Raw genomic sequence first — 17996 nt, 5'->3', positions numbered from 1 at the left:
GAAGCCGGCGAACGCACGGAGCCATGTCCACTGGGGTATGTATGATACACAGAAGGCTAGCATATAAATGTTTAGATTGTGTATGTATGCAGTGCCGTAAAGCAATTCGTTACATCGCGAGACCTGATATCACGCGATACTTCCAAACGCTGAGGCCGGCAAGGGTTGCAAGGGTGGTTTTTCCACTCACAGGCGCTAGGTGGGTGCAAGAAGACCACCATTCAACCTGAGAAAAGTCATATAACCATTCCAATGACTCTGAAGCTGTTCAGTTAAGGTAAATTAAGCTAAAAAAAACCTGCATAGTTCACCTTTAAATTCAAACAGCTTCCTTCAAGAAGTTTTATTTTAAATACGAAGTCAGCAGGAGCTAAGTTGCAAGAATTTGTGTTAAATATCATCAATTTAATGGGCACAATCATTTATAGTGCTTCAAATATGTTCCTGTGTTTGTCGCCACAACCGAGATTGGAGACGTTCTTGGTGAAATAAAGAGAACTCTTTATGTCTCCTAGGGGTATAGACCTTTACAAGTGCCTGATAATGGGACTGCAGCTGAAATTGACTCCCTTGGAGAACTTGGCCTATTAGTCATGTCTGTTGCCTGTTAAAGTATGGTATGTAACCAGAGATCTCTATATAATACCCAGAGGGCCATGCATCTTATGATACAAAACGCCCTCCAACTCAGCCCCCACTTCCAGCTCGCTCCTTGACGGCCAGCTCTCTTTTGTTTCCTCTTGTTCTCTTTTGTCTCCATGTGTTGTATCCCCCCACCCATGTGGCATTCTCTTTGCATTGAGTAATGAAGATTAGCCTGGCATCAGTCACAATAGAGCCCCCCCCCCCCCCAACCCATCACTAGTATCCCTTACTTAGACTCCCCAATCTTATAACAAGCTGTTAACCCCATTTAAAAATGTCCCCTTTCAATCGGCTTGTGACGGGGAATAATCCAGCCCGAGCGATTTAATGAAAATCGCTGTATCCTGATTAGATTACCCCAGTGCCGCCAGCCAGTGGCCATTAGCCGACCCTGTACACAGATAAACAGCAGCCCCGCTCCACAAATCCAGTTAAAGGAAGACGGAGAGAGGTTTTCTGAGGCTCAGCTCGCCTCTTACCAGCCTACAGTCTTACTGCCTTTGTCAGTGGGATTATCCCCCATTTGGCACATCTATGGAAAGGACTCATTCATGTCCTCCTGTACCCACTCTATCCATTATTGCACTTGCTCATTGCTCTATCATTGTGCTAATCGTGATCTTCTATGGCATATCTGTGAGGATGATTTAAGTTTTATGTGATTTTAACGAGCATTCTTACATATTGGTAAATCGTAAGGACGCATTGATGTTGAAATTGTGACCAATGGAGGATATTTAACATATAGGGATGTAAATGCTACTCTATTGCTAACTAAGCATATTTGTGGAGCACCTACTTTTTAAAACAAAAAGCAAGTACACCATGATCAGCATACTGTCTGGTTATGATTAAACATGAATCCAGAATCGTACTTTGTCATCTCACAGACTTCACATTGTAGCACATAGTACAATGACATCTTCATCTGTGCCCCCTCCCCAATATAATTTCACCAGGTGTTCTTCACTGAGTTTATGAAGAGTTAATAGTGACTTTGTTCATTTGGGAACACGATCAAGGTCGTATTATGTCCTCTACAATCCTGTGCTGATGAAGCCATAGTGCCTTTTCAATTCCTTCACAGCTTCTTTGTCCCTTTTGTGACCTCTGTTACTGAAGTCCCACAATACTTTAAAAGCAAAACCAGTGTTTGTGTACACAGAAATAGCTCTCAACAGCCCCATACAAGCACACCCAAAGGCTGATTGGCAACCAAGCCGCCTCTTCCATCTTTAAATGGAGGTATTCATTAGCTGCAGCTGCACCATGTCAGACTTAAAGTCTCCTTGTGTGGATGGATGCAGATGGAGAAGACCGCAGACACTGTCTTTCACTGTCAATCCTAAATTATTGAAAGTCTCCTATCAAGTAAAAGCTTTGATGAGACGTGGCAGTGAAGGCTGGCATGGAAGAATCTAGCCTAAAAGGGTTTCAAAACAACTAAAATAGAGAAGTATCCCAATAGCGAATAACAAGTTTAATTTACAACCATTTAATTTTGGCTAGCCAAGTGCCCATGTTCTGGCCCCTAGCTAGTCCCCTAGTATCAAATGCAATTATTTAGCTAGCTGGTGCTCAAAGTAGGTATTGCACTAGACAACATGCTAGCTTGCTAATCTTTGGTGCCAAGTGTGTCATAATGCTCTCAATAACACGTCTTTGCTTGTAGTAGCATCCATCTGTGAAGTAATCCTGCCTCTAAGGGTACAGTGCACAGATAATTCTTGGTTGTTATCTTGCATGATTAGCATTGCTCTTTGTTCCGCATTACATGCATGCTCACTCAACGTATTGTGGAGAAATGGGCCATGTGTCTGTAGAGAAAAGGCTCAGTGATATTTCCAGTTGCTTTGATGGAGTGGACGGGCACAGATGCATATATCCTGTTCCTGACCTCAAGAGTGTTCTTGTCATAATAAAGCTGTCTCAGTTATGTCATGAACCTGATCAGGGCCCTAATGTTCCGCCAAGTGCTGTCAACGAGGATAAACTCGTCCACAACTATGGCTAATGATTGTTTTTCTATCCCTGTGCTCCCTCACTTGGTGAAGAATCTGCAAAATATTTTGATTAGCTTGTGTTTTCTCACCAAACATGGTAAGGTACTTCCAGTGACAATCTAAGATGACTAAAAACCTATTCAGTGCAAAGAAATGTACCTAAATATTTGGCCAGCAGACACGTTCACAAGTCCACTCTCCAGTGTTTTGTCACAAGTCCAAGTCAAATCTCAAGTCCAAGTCATTAAAGGAGAAGTTCACTTTCAAAAAAACTTTTGCTGATAATTTACTCACCCCCATGTCATCCAAGATGTCCATGTCTTTCTTTCTTCAGTCGCAAAGAAATTAAGGTTTTTGATGAAAACATTCCAGGATTTCCCCCCATGTAATGGATTCTATTGGGACCCAAACGGTAGAAGGTCCAAATGACAGTTTAAGTGCAGCTTCAAAGGGCTTTAAACGATACCAGATGATGAATAAGGGTCTTATCTAGCGAAACGATCGGTCATTTCCAAAATAAATAAAAAAGTTTAAGTTTTATAAGCACAAATGTTCGCCTTGCTCTGTTCTGTGATGCGCGTTCGTGACGTCACGTAATACGCAATTACGTTGAAAAGGTCACACTTGAAAAATTTCTGTCCTGAAGAAAATGTTCTTTTTGGCTTTTTAATATTAAAACACCCAGGATACGCACACGAAATGGGCATTTTAAACGATAAACTGACACAAATACATTTGAAAATGTGTATATGGTCCTCCTTCTGCACATTTGTAAACACGTCAAGCGTGACCTTTTCAACGTAATTGCGTATTACGTGACGTCACGAACGCGCATCACAGAACAGAGCAAGGCGAGCGTTTGTGCTTATAAAACTTAAACTTTTTTATTTATTTTGGAAATGACCGATCGTTTCGCTAGATAAGACCCTTATTCATCGTCTGGTATCGTTTAAAGCCCTTTGAAGCTGCACTTAAACTGTCATTTGGACCTTCTACCGTTTGGGTCCCAATAGAATCCATTACATGGGGGGAAATCCTGGAATGTTTTCATCAAAAACCTTAATTTCTTTGCGACTGAAGAAAGAAAGACATGGACATCTTGGATGACATGGGGGTGAGTAAATTATCAGCAAAAGTTTTTTTGAAAGTGAACTTCTCCTTTAACTTGGGATTTTGTAGTTGGGGAAAATATGTAAAAGTCCAAGTCAAATCTCAAGCCCAAGCATTAACTTGGGATTTTGGAAAAACATATACCATTCAAAAGTATGGGGTCTGTAAGAGTTTTTCTTTTTAAATAAAATAAATATTTTTGTTCTGCAAGAACACATTAAATTGATCAAAAGTTAGAAAAGACATTTATAATGTTACAAAAAATGTACCTTTCAAACAAATGCTGATCTTTTGCACTGCTGTTGTGCTGTGAACTGTAGTAAAAAAATGTTTCTTGAGCATCAAATCAGCATCATATAATGATTTCTGAAGAATGTGACACTGAAAACTGGAGTAAATGCTGCTGAAAATTCAGCCTTGCCATCAGTGGAAAAAACACTTTAAAATATATTAATATAGACAACAGTTATTTGTTATATGTTTTTACTATATTTATGATCAAATAAATGCAGCCTTGAGGAGCATAGAGACTTTAAAAACATTAAACCCCAAACTTTTTTAATGGTAGTATATATATTATAGCACACAAAAAATAAATAATCAACCAATAAATAATTAAATAAATAACCCACCTGGTAATTGTTTACAGTGAATTGTTTATGAATCGTGATTTTTTTTTTTATATTCAGTATCGCTCCTTGATTTGTGTTGTTTACTAGTCACTAATTCAAATAATTTTTTTGTCAATTTGTGTCTGAGTTGCCATCTCTGTTGTCCAGTTACTTGGACATTCTATACTCTGATGCTTCACCAGACTCTGGTCTCACTGTTCTGTTCCTCACTTGATAATGGAACAGGAAAATGTGTCTTTCTGATACAGACAGCACACACAATAACGTCCCAAACCAGTGTCCTGCTGTCTTTTCACATTTCAAAACCCAACAATGTGGCTGCTATGGAAACAGCTGCCAAGCCTGTTGTGCTCATCTCTGGCTGAGTTCCTGTCTGTCTGTTTCCTCTCATTTCCCAGAGGAGCTGGTCTATGTTTACCAGCCAAAGAGAGACACTGGAGCAGGAACAGCACTGGAGAGGCCCTCTCGGTCACAAGGTGCAGCTGCAAAAGCAAGCAGCAAAGCTAGGAAGGAAAATGGAGGGCAGGGAAAGGGATGAGGATTTCAAAACAAATTTGCAAATCGCATTACACGGTCAACATGTAATTAGCTTTGTGTGCGAGTGTAAATATTGATACACAGTAATGAGTACATGGAGTTTACACTAATCTGAAACCCAAAGCCAAGCTTAGCCTTTCTACAGAGCTCTCTGTACGACCATTATGCTCGACGGGATCATCCTTACATTGTATTTGCATGGTGCTTTTTATGGTCTTTGAGAAGAGGGACATTACTAACACTTAGAAGCAGTCTTGTGTCAAGTATCTGATTTCTCAGTGGAGTCACGTAACATCGTTTCTGAACAGATGTGAACATGCTGAGACAAGAAAAAAAAAACACTCAATGGGAGCATCGAACAGAAGCCACATCAGGAGAACAGCTCCAGACATTACCTTCATCAATATATAATAATCCAAGATTGGAAACATGATAGAAATGAGCCAGACAGATGAACAGATCATTGAGTAGCACAGATACCACATGTTTTGTTCTGAGTCAAAGAACTATAAAGCGATAATCTTGATACTCACGGTTCCAGATGACAGTATTAGTACAAGTATGTTTTCCTTCTTAAAATAGGACTTTGGCCTTGCTGATCCTGTCAAATTTGTTGTGTCTAAAATAGTAGCAGACAGAATAGATTCTGGGCACTGGGACCAGGCCAGTGATTCAATTACTCTAAGTACACATTTGAGCAAGGTCAAGTTCGGCACACGGATATTCAAGACATAAACTGCAGCCAGTGTCTTCATATTAAGCAGTTGTAGTTATTACATACCAGAGCACTCACTTGTTCACAGGTTTGGCAGACAGACAGGCCACTAGACATAAAGGAAAGAAATATGGAGCATCTGTCTATAGCAGTGAACCCAGCAGCTAATTCATACACACACAGGCTATATTTCCACACAAGCTACGAATTTCATTTATGAGAAAATTCAAAATAAATTGCAAAAAATAATTTGGAACATGCAGCATTTCCATTGCTTGTGCTGAGTGGGAAAAAAATGTCAATTTGAAAATTAGAAATATTGATCATTCTATAAATTATTTAAAAATACAATACTGAAACCATTAGTGAATTTAGGCATCATAAAATTATAATGCACAGTATGGAAATGGATATTCATTTTGAGATTTGCTAAAGAGTATATTTAACCATTTAGATTAACTTCAAAGTTTTAGATGTCTTTAAATGTACAAAATAGGGCAAATGAACATGCACAATTAAATAACCTGTATGGACAGAAACAGAAATTAAAAAAACAAACAAAAAAAAATTCTGTTGATATATGATATGGTACTGACACATCATGCATCCCTATGCTCTGACAAGCTTCATGTTTGCTGGCAATCTTTGACAGATGCCTTACGTCTGGAAGCAACAGCGTCCCAGACAGTTCTGGGAGGTAATAATAGTCAATCACAATGACTTTTTTTATGCACATTTAAGCATTTATTCAGTAAATGTGCTTATAGCATTGTTTATGTGCATGTCGTCTTATCAAATACCCAATGAATCTATCCACCTCAAGCGAGCATATGAATATTTATTTATATTTATCTATTTATATATTTATCTATTTATCTTGGTGATTCCATCCAGCATTTTAATGAATATTCATGGATGAAAACCCAGCTACCGAAGCCAGGTTTTACTCAGCAAACCTACAGCATTGAAATGTTCACTGTAAGGTATAATTTAAAATTAGGATGTACAATTTGAAATGCCATAATGAAGAACTACACTGCTATTATATAAATGCCACTTGTTTGTAATCAAGTTGTGTTGTTTCTAAAAGAGCAACCCTGTGTAGTGCAGAGGTGGTTTTGAGCAACTTGATGACAAGCCTGTGTAGATGCATTTGCAGCGTAAGCCTACCGAATCTGGCTTTTTTGTTTGTGCAGAATGCCTCCCTGACAAGCCATGCAAGTTACATTTGCAGATGTACACAAGGGATTTAAATATCATCTGGTTCCCAGGCAACCACAACAATAATGAAACCTATATGTAAATGCGTGACACAAAACCAAGTCTTTTTCTCCAGAGAAATCTGGGGCAGAGGTTCTTCCGCTAAAGAGCTGTTCAGTAAATCTGGCCCTGAAAATGTTCAGGCAGTTGGGATGCCAGAGCCTCAGGCTTATTTGCAGTGGCCCATTCGTCACAGAGTGTCCAGTTTTGCCAACTCGCTAATAGGACACCATCCTCAGTGAATAATTGGCCCTTTTTTTTATTTTTCGCCATTATACCGCAGCTCTGCACATTTTAATTTCACCACGGCAAGAGCTGCATTGTTTTCTCTTGGGGTTTTGATGTCTCTTTTGGCAGAAGCAGGATATTAGAGATCTTTCAAATGGATCATTCTTAACGTTACCAATGTTCTCCCAATGACAGATAGTCAGCACCAATCCACATAACCCATCTCAGCCTACTCTTCAGCTATGCAGCAAAAGCAGCAGTGGAGAAATCAGTGGCAGGTGGTCATTGGCACGTCACTGAAGAATGACAAATGGTTTAGCCATGGAATTCAAGCATCATACTTTTCCCTAAAATTACACAATTTTCAAGATCGCTCTCTGCTGCTCAAACACACAGATAAGTATCTGATCTTACACGTGTAAATACACCCTCAAACTGCAGGCTGACCGGCAGAAATTCACAGCCTGCTGTAAGTAAAACATTTCTCTTGTGTCCTCTATCTTACATCTTTTTCCTCAGCAAACAAATGCTGCACATTGGAGGACAGGGACCCTGACTTGACAAACGACCTGCGACGAGCCTCCATCCACTGCAACAGTGGCCAAGGGCCAAGGGAAAGGGGATTAAATTATCCACCCAAATTAAAAGAGCATATCTGTCTTGTCCCTGCTAACAGCTGTTAGCATTTATCTCCCACATGTGTCCGTGCCATTCATTCATTTTATAATCTGCGTTTATCAGACTGGCTAGGCCGAAGTGGGGCAGAGGGGACCAAGAAGAGGCGCCTGGGTGCTAATTGCCTTGCCATGCTCGAGAACGTCTGTGTGTGTGTGTGTTCCAGAGGACCCCACCGTTTTGGCAAAAAAGGGGGAGGTGGAAGTGTAAGAGGGGGTAGGGAGGGATGACACAGGTGCAGAAACAGGAAAAAAAGGAGGGCTATTACACAGCGGGAGAGTCTGCAAAAAGTCACTCCATCACAGACCGCTGATTAAAATTTCATAGGAGGGGGCCAGAAGGACAAGTCTGCTGTAGGTAGTAGTTAAACAGTAGAAGTGGATGAAGGCCTGTAGAAGTAGATGGATTTCATTTATTTAAGTAGGGTTATGGGTCAATGACGTCCAAGTAATCACAATTTAAAAAAAAAAGAAAAAACAATCTTTAAAACCAATGTGCCAAGTTTTAGAAATATACTCTTTGAATTATGTTGGTTTCATATGGTTTAAAATAAATAAAACACTCTTATTGTATACTATCTTATATCTATAGTAGTTTCAATTAAAAAAAAAAAAGTAATGTCATTGACCTACAGTATATCCCAGTGTTTTCTGTCCTTGTGCTTCTTGGCGAGCAGCATACAACCATTTTCTGCAGGTGTTGGGTGCAACACAAATTGTTTGTTGTCCAAATGTTGCAGTTTAGTGAGAGTGACGGGTTGTGTAAAGGCTAGGGCTACATTTTCAGATGCAGTCGTGTCTCCGTAGACTCCTAACAAGTTGCTGACATCTCTTTTGTGAGAGTGAGGTTGCAATGGAAGCGGCCGTTTATTGACTGCGCTTGCTTTGATGGGGAGAATCACGAGCGAGATCAAAAGGAGGTTCGGCAGCCGCTCGGGATCGTACCACACTGATGTTTACTTTTCACATAAGTGCTCTTCTATTGGTTATTAACTGCTTTACTGAGACTCTTTTTCATGTTTTTTTTTTTTTTGGCCCTTTTGTTAGGATGTCTGCTTGTAAGAAATTGTAGTCATTGGTTTTATGGCCACTTGTCAATTGGCCATCCGCACACAGAGGTCTGCAGTAAATCACAAACTGTGATCAGCCCCATGCTGTAACTGTATTGTCTAAATGTCAGGATACCCAGAGTGGGGGTACAGGGGGATGGGACGATGACAGTAGATAAAGTGAAGAGATTCAAGCTTCACTCTAGTGTGTGTGTTTGACAGCTGTTTTCTTCCACACTCACTTCCCCCTCCCCAGACCCCTGTCAGCCTCCCCTCCATTACTCAACCCAACACTCCAGCACCAGGACAGCAGTGACAGCTCCCCTCCCTGAGCTCAGCCAGCGAGGTGCAGGAACCAAACTGAGAGAGCGGTTGAAAAGGCACGCAAGATCCGTGAAATCCTATCCATGACGGTGAGGGCCTCAGATGACTCTGATGTCCACCCTGCTGTGATGATGGTTTATATGTCATCGGGACAGATAGGATATTCCTCCGACTGCAAATTTGCAGGCGGCTTGGTATCTCTTTCGGTGCATGGATAGACATATCCTGGAGGGAGGTCCTTATGGGCTATAGAGTTTCGAAACACTTCCTGAGGTTGATGGCGAGTGTGTGTCACTTGGCACAAGTCGCCTCCGAGGGTTCCCGGGTAATTGTTGTGTCATTACAGAGGTAATCGTGCAGCAGATATGGCGCATCCCTAAAAAAATACTATAGATAAATGCATGTGGTGTGCAAACAGGCCAAAAGCCCTTCAATACATGAAGGATGCATATTTAGTCTTGCTAGGTCATAAAAGTGTTAATGGCCATGGTGGAATCACAGCACCCTGGGAAACTGTTATGAACACTGCAGGGTATGAAATTATGTCATATAGACAGATTTCATCGCAAGATCATTGACAACCCTTGTGCTTTATGGAACAAAACATTGCCAGAGCTTAGGACATGTTTTGCAGGAAGGAACACCTGGTCTGCTCATATTTCTGCATGACAGCCTATAATCTTTAAATTGTTAGGTGCATCAAAGAACCCTTTTCTTGGGTTCCAATTGACTATGCATGGTTCTTGAGCTGATTAGAATTACAAAATAAAAAGTTTCATTATAGGTCCTTCAGATCAGCATATTTTTGGAAAAGAGGAAAAATTAAACTCTTCTGGGTTATTTGAAGCACCATTAGAACCATATAACTGATTTAGGTTCTCCTGTTCCTACTGAAAAAGCATATTAAACCAGCCTAAGCTGGTTTGCTGGTCTTAGCTGGTCTCATAGCCTAGTCAAACCAGCTTATTGGCTGTTTTAAAGGGGTTTTGGGAAACTTTTCAGATGGTCAGCCTGGAAGACCAGCTTCGGACTTGTTAAACTAACTGAAAACCAAATTGTGCAGACTGCAAAATCAGCTAAGAACATGCTTGGGCTGGTTCAAGATGGATTTTCCAGCAGAGATGAAAAACTAAAACGTTCTTCTATTGCATTACACTCTAAAAACCCTTTTGAAATGTTTAGCAGCAGCGCTTGCTACAGTCCTAATTTTTTTTTTTTTTAAATAAATATATAAATACAGCACTTTTAACTCAAGTGTTGTTCTTAGTGACTACATCTTACACACATACAAGCACACAGACGCACACATACACACTTAGGCTTCCCATCAGCAAATTAACTGAATAAAGAGCCTCTCTTTGCTGGGTCGTTTGAGTGGCTAATTAGTCATCAGCGCATGCTGTGTGGAGAGAGAGAGAGGAGTGCAGAAGAGAGATCGGTTTTGCATCAAGAGGTAGAACTTCAAACGACATCTGATGAAAGCCAAAATGCTTAATTAAAATCTATTTGTATGAGCGAAAAATCATCATAATTTCAACCTCAAAAAATAGAGAGGGTTAGAAAAAAAAAAGCTGTTTTGTTAGATGCGGGTGGAGATATAAACACATTAGTTTAGATAATGTGCTGACTTTATTATCCAAGCAGGGAGCGGAGACAGCGAGAGGAACTGACTCTGAGATTGGCGATAATTTCCCCTTTGTGTCTAACTTGGACTGCATCCACATTTGCTAATAACAGTTTTGCGATTCTCCCCCTCGTCTCTCTTTGCCCGCTCTTTGTCTGACATTGGCTCTTAGCGCTGCATGCGAACCCCCTGGCACTGCATTTATAATAGATGGAGCTCAGTGTGCACAATATAAGCAGGGTATGAAGGGGCTTTCTACACAAGCAGCCCGTCCAGAAGAGTCAAATCACCTCATCTACATTTTCCTTTCTTTTTTGTTCATGTAGTTGCTCTGATGTGTGTGAAAATATAGTGTGCTTATGCCAAGTTCTTTCAACCCTCTGCCATCTCTCAATGGCATGTTGCTTTAAGCTGCATTACATTGAGAATTTATACATATAATGCACTGTGCTGATCAATGCAGGTTGGGTATGTCCGCAGAGCATCTATTAAAGTAATAAGGCCTACAAAATGCACAAAAATGGAATAATTCCAATAGGTGCATGATCTCTCTTGGTTGCTAAAATTCCTGCATGCTAAAACATGGCTAAAAAAGCTTCAGTGCATGGATAATTCATGCACTCTCCAGGTAGTGCTCAGAATCATAAATGAATGGAGAGCTGACGGGGAGAGCTTGCAGTGGTGAATTGTAGCTGCTGCAGTGGACTGTGTTTCAGTTATTTTAGTCTTTGTTGAAGGCTCTGCTGTATTGCATAACATGAGTCAAATTGTAGCTACTGCTACAGTATTAGTGCCTTTCTTTCAGTGTCACCAGTGAGGTCAGAGAAAGTGCACGGGAACCATTTGGCTTCAAGTAAATTCAATCAATGTTTCACTTAAGCAGTAGCTGGGAATGAAATGCATTAGAAATGTATCTGATACTGTTTCTAAAACTTTTCTGTGTTTAGTCTGAAACAGTAACCTCAAAGAAATCCCTACATGCATGCAAGGGTTTATCTCTTTCTAAGGGACCCGATATATTTTCATGTATTAATATATATTTCCATGTATAAAACCCCATGTATACTATATTAAGTGTGACATTGCAAAAACAACCAATTTTGACCATTTAAAAAAATATTTAGCAGAAATTAATATTTTCAATTAATAATAATTAACTTTGAAAAACACACTTTGGACAATCTTTTTTCTGAGTTTTTTGCAGGCGCCCTAATAGCCCCTAAACCTTAGTTTGAAAAACCCCTGCATGCGTATACATATTTCAATTAATAGACTAAAAATTGCAGCTTATCAGTAGACAACTAGGAAATAGGAAATAGCTAGGAAATACCTTCATTTTGGACAATTTATTTTGGTCTGAGCTAAAGGAGATGACAGAATAAGTTAAGATAGGGCATGTACAACAACTGTAATTTACAGCTGGCATGAAGTAAAGAGCTGGAAGGTTTTACTCTACTGCCATTTGACTGCCAAAGTGCTTTTACCGCAACACACTGAACAGAACTCTCTAATATCCAAACTGGCCACTGTGACTGGGGAACAATAATGTTAAACCACTGAAAAAGAAACTGCTGAGTGAGCAGTCAGTGAGCCATGATAGTGCTCTTTCTCTTCCGACCTCCCTCTGTCTGCCAAAGTATTCATCAGAGGAAAAACCAGAGTGAGTGGAAAGGTATCTTAAGTAATAAGACGGTCATTTCTCGCTCAATAAGCACCGTACAAAATAGCCTACGCTACATAGATAAATACTATTCCCTCAACTGCAGCAAGTGTAATAAAAATTCCACGGATGTTCAACTTCTCTCCCAGAAAATTTTGCCCCTCAGCTGCACTCGAAAAAATTTCTGTGCGAAAGTCTCTATGTAGCAGATGTAGTCGTTTACACTTTCAACAGTGCGACCAACTAAACCAACACCAACTGGAAAAGTGTTGATGCACCGGTTAGCTTTCCCTTTATAAACATCACTGGACTTAAGAGTATTCTAAGGCTTACTGTCTCATGTTTATGCATTTCTGTTTCTCCTGCAGACATGTCTGGAACTGGAGAGGTACCTACAGACGGAGCCCAAAAGGCTTTCGGAGCTCTTCGACGAGGAGCTTGACTGCCTCCTTACGCCAGCCTTCATGAGGGGAGACAGCGACGAGGACCTGATGGACCCTCTGCTGCCCAATTTATCAGACGAGCCCAGCCCCCCACCTCTACTGGTATCCCTTCCCAAAAACCTCCATGCCCCAGCCAACGCCAAGAGTACCGACGCAGGGCTTAAAGAAGCCAGCGGAGGGGTTAATCCCGCCCAGCTAAACGCAGTCACATCCCTCACGCCACCTTCCTCCCCGGAGTTGGGACGCCATCTTGTGAAGCCCACGCAGACACTTACCGCCACAGCTGATGGCACGCTCACGCTGAAACTGGTGGCCAAGAAAGTGGGACTTGGGGCAGCAAAGTTAGTGGCGACACATTCGCTACCTTCGCCACCAAATCGCGGGGCACAGAGCGACGGTGAAGGAGGCCTGGGAACAGTAGGCGGAGGGGACATCCCGGAAAACAAAAAGAGGGTCCATCGTTGCCAGTTTAATGGCTGTAGGAAGGTTTACACAAAAAGCTCCCACCTAAAGGCACACCAGAGGACACATACAGGTGATTAAATGCTCCAATAACATCTGTTTTAACATTTAGCATCACGTATAGCATTTAGCTTTCCTGGAGAAAGGTTTCTGGTTTAGCAAGTCTTACTCTGCATGTAATAAGATGAAGTTTTCAGAGTTCAGGAAATACTATAGAAGGGTCACAAGAGATTTTGTGAAGCTAACTCGATTTTTGTTGCACAGCCCCAAAGCAAAATATCTGGTTTTCTCTCTCCTGCACCTTAATCTCAAACTAAAATGAGCCCAGCCACAGCATTCAAAACCTGCCAGTGCAGTCAGTAATTGCAAGAAGATTGATAGACTGACTGAGCTGAATCTTGTTTCCCAGTTAATTCGAGCTCATACGCTCCGGTGCCATAGTTGCTGCCCTCTCGCTGAACCTGAGAGCGTGTTGCACTCTGCCATGGCCCCGAAACCTACTGTGACAGTGGCCTCAATGCAGCGTATCTGGCCCCTGTGGCCAGCTGTTGACTCGGCAGGTTTCTGTGAGAGCTGGTGGTGCTAATCGCTTTTAGGCTGATTCTAGCGTATAGATGGTGCTTCGCTTTTGAAGATCGGGGGAAATAAGCAATTGCAGGAAAAAGGGGAAAATAAAAACCCTAAAGGAACATTTTGGCTTGCTAGCTCATCACATAATGTGTTTATTACAAGACAGACTATTCTTTTAATTAGCTTAATCCTGCTCTTTCAGTTATCATTTCCGTAGATTACTAAAACAGGGAGATTAAAATTACAATAGGATTTAAGAGAAGCCATGCTCGATGCTAATATTTTTGTTTAGGAGCACTCATGGCCCTGAAAAGTGAATTAAGCATTTCTACAGAATATATTTTTCAGATTGAATATTTTAAGATAACCTGAGAGATGGCATAAAACAGTTACAGGGTTGGCTGATGCCCTTATGAATAATGTTATATATGTATATATATATATATATATATAAAACATTATTAAATGTTGAACAGTAGGCTTACCTTATTGGCTGAAAGACAGATGTTGTTTAGCATGCATTAATCAGTTGGTGATAATCCAACAAAGCTCATGACTGGATTTGACTGGACACCCAAAGGGCTACCTAGGAACATCGACATGACCAAATTACAAATCACAAATAATTTCACATTATGATTCACATTATTCTAGTGAGAAAGGAATCTCTGTTGATTTGGATAGAAAACAAAAGCATACAAAATAATTGAAGGTTAAATGCATTAGGGAGCTTTTATTTTGTTTTAATTGCATTAGGGAGTTTTATTGTATTAATATACACCAATACATCTGACTGGGTGTCAGAAGTCACTTAAGTAATTTTTCACATTCATTTACAATCATATATGCAGACGTGGAGCCCTGTGGTAATGACATGGTCCTACTTTGCTTTGTCAACAATGTTTGCTGAAGTTAATAGCACATCCCTGAATGGGATTTGGAGGATAAAAATGGGTTAGAATCAGAGAGCTCATTTTGAAATGCAACATGAGCCACTGGAGAAGCCGAAATGAATGGATGATAATTGGGCCCTACCTCTGAAATCTAAACTTCGGAGACAATAATAGCTTACCAGCACTCTGTCCTGAGGAAATGTAATTAACCACACCGTACACACCTAGGACACTGGTGCGAGGGAAGGAGCTTGCCGTTTTGGTGGGGATCCGTTGCTAGGAAACCATATCAAAAGACTGTAATAGGTTGATTATTTGCAGCTCTAGATACCAATTGAAGCTCCAATATGCCAAATCAATCCCACCTTTCCCCTACCCTCTTTGGGTACAGTTGGGGTTGCCAGGCAACTACATCATGCATATCTAAAGCAAGCAATAATTGGTTGGTATTGCGGAGTGTCCATAGGTTGCATACCGACTGAATGGCTCTTTCTCTGTCTCTTCTCTCCTTTTAACACTCTCTCTCCCTCTCTCGGCTGGTTGCTAGGCGACTCCATCATGCATCCGTGACTCTCCAAGTTATAATTGGCCTGCGTTATGGTTGCCGTGGTTGCAGGTCCAAGCCTGCCTCGCTGCTGTCAGACAGCAAGAGAGGGAACGAAATAAAGAGGCGGAGGAAGGGGGCTACGGCATAAGGAGGTAGCGAGCGTGAGGGGGTCTTTGGCCAATTATTGTGAGTGTAGTGCGAAACATTTGCCGTCTCACACCTGCGGCCCGCCACTCACCAAATGACACAGAGATGCTCTTCCTGCACACTTGTAGCAGTCACAGACACGAGAGCAGACGTGGCAATAATTTCTCCAACTGATTTTATAAATTGAAAAAGCTCAAGGACAGGCAAACATAATAAAATAAACCTCAAGGCACTTTGACCTAACTGTTTGTCTGTGCGCGTCTTGCCTGGCAGAGAAAGATGAGAGATGTCAGAGTAGGCCCGCTGCTTGTTTGCAATATTCCCAGAGGTGAACTAGTGAAAAAAAGGCCAAGTACATTGTATTATATTTAAAAATTCTCTTCTATTTGTCATCGGAAGTCAAGAAATATTTTTATGGGGAATGGAAAGAGGACCTGGTCAGGACTCTTACGAGTCGTTTTCCTCGTCGCCATTGCCGTGTCATTCTTTATGTTGCATCATAACAGACTTTCAGGACAGACTGAGCAACGTAGTGGTAAACCCGACGTTATGTCATCCGTTACCTCATCTTGCATCATAAAGCTAAAAAACGAGACGGGATAAATAGATGAACATACTTTGATTTCATAACAGTAACAGTGTGCTCATATCAACTGCATTCATTTTTGGGGATATGAAATATTGCGAAAGCGAATACCTTCCACTTTCCCCACATCTAACTGGATCATATTTTCCTTACAAAAGGAAAAAAGAAAATAACAGCCTGTAGTCATTTCCATTCCCTCTATTATTTTCTTCATCAGTTTCCAGAGTCCAATTTCTATGTTGGTCCAGGCTTGTTAGTATAGTCTTTCAAGTAAGGCAGGTTTAGTAGGATTGTTAATGACTAATCATTCATTGATTAACCATCAATAATCAAAAATCAATAACCTGCCTACTGCATCTGTCTGACCAATAGATCCATCAGTCTATTGGTCTATCTATCTAGTCTGCCTATCTACCTTTAACTATCTAAACTTTTTTTTAAATTATATTACATTTGATTCAACAATCAACTATGAAAATCACCATCCCTACTTAGTGAGTTTAGACGTGGTCGGAACCAATTTAGTGAACTATTTCCAATGGAGAAACAGCCACTTTATTCTGGTTAGGAAAACTGGTGCACACAGCATTTGCTGGAGTAGCTGGCAGCTCTTGTACTGTGAATATGGCATTGTTTCCCATTAAGCGTCATTAAGACCCCAATTATCATTACCACCTCTAGATCTGAATCCATGCCATCAACACCCTCCCCATTCCCACCCAGGCCCCAGGCTGAAGCCAGTTCTGTTCCCCAGGAACACTGCCACTGTGCTGGGACCCTCTCTTCGGGTGTTGAAACCCCCCTTCCTCCCTCACTCATGGCCATATTTTGAATTTGAGGCATAAAAGTACAGCATGTGGAACAATTGGTTTCTCCTTTCCCATCTGTTTAACTTCATTTGAATTTCAGAGCTCAATGGGAGGGTGAAGAACATTTAGCACAAATGGCTTTATTTTGGATACTTGACTTTGGGTTATGAATTCATTCTGTTATGGTGACTGAGCACATTTAAGCAGCTTCACTTCAATTTAAAAACAGATGGAAAATGACTCTTTGATCGAATACATTTTTGTGTCTGAAAACGATCACCTCCATATATTGCCTGAGAAGGCAACATTTTTTACTATTGAGAATACAGGAGGTTTGGGCTACAGACATGTGATTGGTCGACTGGGAGAAAAAGCAGCAAATTTGATTGGCTGGCTGGGATGTGTGATTGAGAGAAACAGTAATGAATGATGTTGATAATGGAACTGCTGACGGTGCTCACAGTGGCACATCGGCAGCCTCGCTCCAGAGGTGCACCATCTGTGTACAGGTGTGTGTGAATGGTAAAGCATGGATTAAATGATGTGTGTTTGTGCATGCAGGTGAGAAGCCTTACAAATGCTCCTGGGAAGGCTGTGAATGGCGTTTCGCACGAAGCGACGAACTGACAAGGCACTACCGCAAACACACTGGTGCCAAACCTTTCAAGTGCAACCACTGCGACAGGTAAGAGACACTGCAAATGCTGCAAAGCTAGCTCACAATAAATGCATGCGCTCATTTAACCCTTTTTAATTCTTTAACACTCCTACACATTCACTAGTCCACAGTCCTCAAGTGTCCATAAACAAATTCCTTTAGCTATGAGACTAGAAGACCAAACTCTCTCCCTCAAAAAAAACCCTCCCTTTGCTCTTGTTTTCTCAAATTCTCTCTGATGGCATGCACATACCAAAACTGCATCAGGCTCATTGGAAGTTAGTACAGGCCCAGTTCCCTACTGAATAACTCATTCACAGTCTGGTCCTGTGATACCCATTACTGAATTACTGTGAATATCTCATGCTTGCATCCTGTTCCACTTTCCTCCGTCCTCCCTTCGGTACAGCATATTCCCAC

At 41.0% G+C, this 17996-nt stretch overlaps 1 protein-coding gene across 1 annotated transcript in view; it reads left to right on the top strand.

Annotated features, from left to right (window-relative positions):
- klf7b (Kruppel like factor 7b) overlaps window positions 1-17996 on the top strand; it is a 40425-nt gene that overhangs the window by 16252 nt on the left and 6177 nt on the right. Inside the window, exons 2-3 of the mRNA XM_084121613.1 lie at window positions 12830-13439; window positions 17480-17603. Of these exons, the coding sequence (XP_083977739.1) occupies window positions 12830-13439; window positions 17480-17603 (734 nt within the window). The remainder of the gene's footprint in view (window positions 1-12829; window positions 13440-17479; window positions 17604-17996) is intronic.

This window comes from Abramis brama (genome assembly GCF_963993115.1).
Source record: "Abramis brama genome assembly, chromosome: 8".
In the NCBI taxonomy this organism is placed as follows: domain Eukaryota; kingdom Metazoa; phylum Chordata; class Actinopteri; order Cypriniformes; family Leuciscidae; genus Abramis; species Abramis brama.
Note: the sequence above shows the minus strand (reverse complement) of the source record. Positions and strands in the feature narration are given on the sequence as shown.